Source organism: Aulonocara stuartgranti, assembly GCF_965226115.1.
Source record: "Aulonocara stuartgranti genome assembly, chromosome: 16".
NCBI classification, from domain to species: domain Eukaryota; kingdom Metazoa; phylum Chordata; class Actinopteri; order Cichliformes; family Cichlidae; genus Aulonocara; species Aulonocara stuartgranti.
The window spans coordinates 12,476,985-12,482,733 of NC_138952.1; the positions used below are offsets into that span (position 1 = coordinate 12,476,985).

Here is a 5,749-nt window from a genome sequence, read left to right on the forward strand (position 1 = left end):
AGAAGCTGTAACGTGAAGCATTTCATTTTTTAACATTTGGTTTTACTGCATTTACCTTCCCACGATAAATATAGCTAAATGAATAATGGAACAATAGCAGACCTTGTTTATGCAAAAAGGCCTGTCATAATCCTTGAATTTGCATTTTAACACCCAATTTGATAACAGCCCTTTAATCCCAGTGAAGCTCTGAAAGTCTTTAAATCTCCTCACAGTGAAGAATCACACACATTTCCTAATGATGAAAACAAACTGTTTTGAAGCTATTCCAACCCTTAGCATGAATCAATGAGGTGTCAAGAGGGTTTCTGACAACAGTACGCTTTTAGGTAGACAAACAGAGGATGCCTTGGGTATTATACAGCTGTGGTTTGATCAGTCTATAATAGATTTTATGTTATCATGGACACCTCATCATTCAGCTTCACTGGTGCTTTGGGATAATGGTGAAGACAGAACACTGACCATAATGTCTGTCCTTCTGTTTTCAGACCAAAGGTTAAGCAAAGTTTCATTTGAGAACAACAAACTTCTAACTGGGCTCAAATACTAAGATATTCTCAGAACATACCCAGACTTTCTGTAAATTTGCTTATTTTTCTTAGTCTCCTACTTTTCACTATAAAAATTAAGTTAAATGACACAGCTGACAATTGGCTAGTTCTCCTTTTCTGATTTTCTGTGGAATGAAGAAAATCCAGTCTGTGAGAGATTATTAGCCAGGAGGCTTTTGCAACACAATGCGAGACAGATTTTTTGTGGAAACTTAAATCGTCTTGATGCATTCTCAATCATCCAGGAAAGTAAATCCCCAAAAGTTGATTCTGTTCCAGATGAACAGAATCAACTTTTGGAGATGGAAACTTAAATATTTTCAACTTACACACATGCATATTTGCCTCTAATTGATTCATGTGCAACAGCCATGTATGCAATCTCAGTATGTATATGCAGTTTGTGGTCCACAGTAGAATATGTTATGCTGAAATCAATATGTGGTACTTGCTAAAAGTCAATATAATCCTTTGCTATCACTGCGGTGCCTTGTTCAGAATTTGCCAGGATTAACAGAGACTCAACTAAAAAATACTGACATTTCCTCCTCTACACCAGTCATTTTCAAACTATTTTTTGTTGCCCAAAGTACACCAAAGGGCAAACCAAACTTTCAAAGTGCTCTTGTAGTCATATCTGTCATCGGTTCTTCTTTTGATTGGAATGCAAGGTGACGACACTTTGACAGCTCATTTGCAGCAGCTGGACCTAGTATGTGTATCATCCCATCCATTAGCATACCTTACCTCAATCTAACAAATGGTGAGTCCATTTGGATTCACTGCTCTAGACTTTTACGTTCACCCTACATTTGTGCTGCACAGCAATTTAAAAACTAATTAAAGTCTGTTTAGCGGTGACTACAGTATTCTCACCATCTTATGTGGTTAGACAGGGTTATCGTGCCAGCACTTTTCCACCTGCAGACGGACCTATCCAGTTTGTTGTTGCACACAGCTACACACCCTACACACAATGTACTTTTTGTGTAATTGTGTGATATGTAAACTAAAAGCACTTATCAAAGGAACTGATATTGGTGCATGTTTTAACAGATATTAACAGAGGTTAATACATTGGGTATTTGTTCCTGCATTGTAATAGAGATTCTGGAAAGCTGAGGCATATGTAATGTGACATACAGTATTCCAAGTTTTGGGCCTGACAAAGTTCATAAAGTGTAAAGAAGAAAATAATTTTCAAAATGAAAAAAATCAAGGACCAACAGAGAAAGCGATCAGAATTTTTAAAGGAGTGTGAATCTTTTGAAACATCATTTTTTTTGTCTTACTTTCTCCAGTATTAGGCCACATCTCTTATAGCTATTTGTGCAGTTAATGTTTATGTATGTGAACAAGCCAGCCTATAGGGAAATCATGTGTGTTTGTGCTGTTTGCATATCAGTGTTGACGTGCTTCATACAGTACCTATGATAACATGTGCCCCGAGTCTGACCAAGTGGCGAGCTACTTCATAACCAATTCCCCTGCCTCCTCCTGTCACTATGGCAACGTTGCCATCTTGTCTGGGCATCACTGGCAGAAGCAGAAGAGGAGACAAAGATATCAAAGAGAAAGTCACTTGATAAGGAAGCTTCTTCAGGACAGGTTGATGTTTCTATAGATGACAACTCAGTAAAAAACACATGGGCTTTTTGTAGAATTTTTTTCTTTTTATTTCCATTGTACTGAATAACAAGTTTTCTTTACTTTCTTTCATTACTAAAGTTACTTTATGGGTTCAGTAGCAACAAAATAATAACAGAAAGGGACCTTAATTAAATGCAAAATAGAAGAAAAGTTCAATAAATTAAAAAAAAAAAAAAGCATTTTATGAAATGTGTGAAAGCCATCAGATTTTGATTTATTTTAATCAGAAACACGAAACACTGATATAACACTCAAATTAACAGAGTTAAATATCAGAAAACAACTGACAGCAGATATTGTTCACCTTATACTCCCCTAGTAACATATGATATATTATGTAGTTACAGTTCATATTCCAGAGAACACATGAGTTCTTCCTATACCCTTTCCTGTCAATTTTCAAGAAGACTGGAAGAGTCTGCCACATTGGATGTGATACAACCACTAGATGCTGGGGAAAAATATGTATTTCTGGATTGGTCGGCAGTGGTTTCTGGAGGTTGCTGTTTCTTGCTAGATGAAACTGACTGCAAAGAAGGGTCTGCATATGCTGTATCACTAAAACATCAGGTTTGTATCACAATTCTGGCACTTTGCAGTTTAGTTTGAGTTTTTAAAAATGTTCAGTTTTAAGTAAATTTTAATGGTTTCAGTGTTAGTTTTTATTTATTGTGCAGTGAGCAGTATTTATCCAGAGCAATAAGTTTTCAGAACTCATTCAGAAAGCTCAGTCTAAATAAATCATTGCACCAGTGCCTCCCGAGCTTATGTTAACCACATTGAAAAAGAACAAAAATAAATTAGATAAATAAATTCTTTTTTAAAAAAAACAATGTATTTTTTTTAAATTATTCTAGTTATTTTTCTAAGTTAGCAATATAATTTCAGTTTGGATTATTTCTGACGTCTCTTTTTAGTTTTTATTTCAGTAAGATAATAATAATAATAATAATAATAATAATAATAATAATAATAATAATAATCCTAAAATAAAAACATGGTTATAGTTTTGGTGTAGTTAACCAGGTGTCTGCAACAAAATTAAGTTGCGCTGTGTCTGGGCGACGAGTGAACTAGCCCAGACAGCATTATGAAAAGTGCACATTTAACCTCACAAAGCTTGGTGGCAATCGTAGAAACTTTGGAAAGGACACGTTGATGTTCTACGCAATCGTTAATTATTCGGCTGAATTCGGCAAAAACAAGACGACAGATGATCATTTTTTTCGCTAATGTTTTGAGCTTAACACAAACTAGCTAACATAGCTAGCATCGTGTTAACATGTGCAAGTGCAACATAGTAAATGACCGCTACATGTACTAATGAACAATGATAACCCGTGCTGACTATAATGCACCCACGTTCATTGGTTACAACTTGGTTGCCCGTGCTGTCACTTACAACTGAATTACAACTTGTCAAACTAACGTAAGCTAAAGTTAAACCGACCTGGCAGCCTCAAAGGTCCGTTTAGCAGTTGAAGCAAAAGCACCTTTAAACCAAGCAGGTAAAGCTTTATAGCTGGCAGAAGATGACACCAAAAAGCAGACATCATCTCTGCGAGGATGTGTAACGCTGGTATCCGAAAGAGCCGTCAGTGCAGAGGCAGAGCAAACCACCACAACGCAGTTACGTCTGTGGGACGCGTTCCAATATGAAGTTGTCCAACATCGCTTCCTTCCTTAACACATCTTCTAACAACTCATGTTCCATTTTTAGATTACTAAATTAGACGACTAACAATTCCCTGACATATCTATTTTTAAAATCTTGACTTTTCAAAAGATTTTTCCCCGTAGAGCCGCTATTTGAAATCATGATCCCTTAAAGTCATCTGTCACATGGCTGTAAAGCTGAAATAAGTGTATGATGGAGGGGACACGTTCTCCTCGCTGCTCCTTGGCTGCTTGATGTGCCGTATGATCCTTATCTGTAGATCCAGCATATTGCACCCTTCAGCTCACTGACTCCCTGATTAACTGCTGCCAGCCAGGTCACACGCGACAAAAATCAACTGAGGGATGACACATAGTAGTCTTATCCATAATTTCCCAAGTTACACTTAAAAGAACAAGTTTCTAGAGCAGGGTTAGTCTGAACTAACAGTGAATTCTGGTCTGCCTGTCAGTTTTTCTTCCCAAGGGATCGCTTGATTCCACACCAGCCTACTTTTATTGGCGGCTGCTGTGATGGTGAAATGTAGGAATTCAGCTGTGAAAATCCTGATTGCACTAACTAAAAAAGAATCAAAATATGGTATTTTATTTATTTTAGATAGGTGACAAACTATGATATAACTGAAGTTGGCTGCACACTAACAGGCTGTATGAATTTATGATTTAATAAATTAGTCATCATAATTTCTCATAAATATTTATAGCACCTATCATGATAGTGAGGATTACAGCTTCAGAGAAATTATTTTTCCACTTCTAGAGATAAGCTACTGGCACTTTTGTGTGACACCCCATGACTTCTAATCAGGACCAATACCCCCTGCTTACAGCAGATACTGAACATCTTTGGCCATTTCACTGGGCTCAGAGAATCAAATGTCAAGAAGATATTTTCAGACATTATCGGATGAGTTTCACCGACATTTTGTGTCATCTGCCACTATGGAGTACAGTGATTCTGAGTTTGTGTGATACTTAGAGGTCACAAGCACCAACTTATTTAAGCAGCTATCAAATATAGAGGACAACGACACAAAGCATGATGACATAATGAATTATTAAAGCTTAAATAAATGATTCCTTGAGACTTTTTTTTTGTCTGAGACAAAAGATTAAAGTTTAAAAAATAAATGTATCCTCCCGAGACCCCGTGACCTCAGAGGGGTATTACATTTAGACTTTTCTGCACCTTCATTCTTCTAAATAAGTGTTTCATACATGGTTCAACAATGGCAACTTCATTCTATTATGGTGTAAATTAACCCCACAATTCCCTCATGGGTTTTTTCAAACATTCTTATAATATCCCAAATAGTTAGGTGAAAACTGGAGGTTAATTTCTTGCAAAATGTTTTTATTTACTCTTGTTTTTATTTATTCTTAACCTTTAATCATTCTTTATTTGTCTGATTTTTTTTCCTCAAGCCTGGCTCCAGTGTGACCACAACAGTAAAATGCAGTGATATTGAAAACCTCATGTGTTCTTTTTCTTTTTCTGGCCTCTCCTTTTCAAAGTCTCCACATTGGATCATCTGCTTCCATCTCACCCGATCCCTAGCATCCTCATCCCCACCCTGTCGTGGCAGATGGCTGCCCCTCCCTGAGCCTGGTTCTGCCGACGGTTTCTTCCTGTTAAAAGGGAGTTTTTCCTTGCCATTGTCACCAAAGTGCTTGCTCATAGGGGATTGTCTGTTTGTTGGGGGTGGGGGGTGGGAAATATTGTATATATTAGAGTCTTTACCTTACAGTATTATGTACCCTGATGCGACCGTTCTTGTGATTTGGCGCTATATAATTAAAATTTATTGAACTGAATTGAACTGAAAATCCTCCTCTGCCCCCACTAACCCTCAGGATGTCCTCCTTCA

General features: G+C 37.1%; 1 protein-coding gene across 3 annotated transcripts in view; it reads right to left on the minus strand.

Moving 5' to 3' along the window:
- The window catches only part of LOC309691619 (polyprenol dehydrogenase), a 56,051-nt gene that overhangs the window by 33,122 nt on the left and 17,180 nt on the right, over nt 1-5,749 (minus strand). The window contains exons 1-2 of one of the 3 annotated variants that reach the window (XM_082509428.1): nt 3,655-4,330; nt 1,983-2,090 (exon numbers count right to left, since the gene is read on the minus strand). In XM_082509428.1, the coding sequence (XP_082365554.1) occupies nt 1,983-2,090; nt 3,655-3,760 (214 nt within the window). In that variant the 5' untranslated portion in view covers nt 3,761-4,330. Of the gene's footprint in view, nt 1-1,982; nt 2,091-3,654; nt 4,331-5,749 lie in introns of those variants that run through there. The other 2 variants (XM_082509427.1, XM_082509429.1) reach the window with 2 other exon arrangements.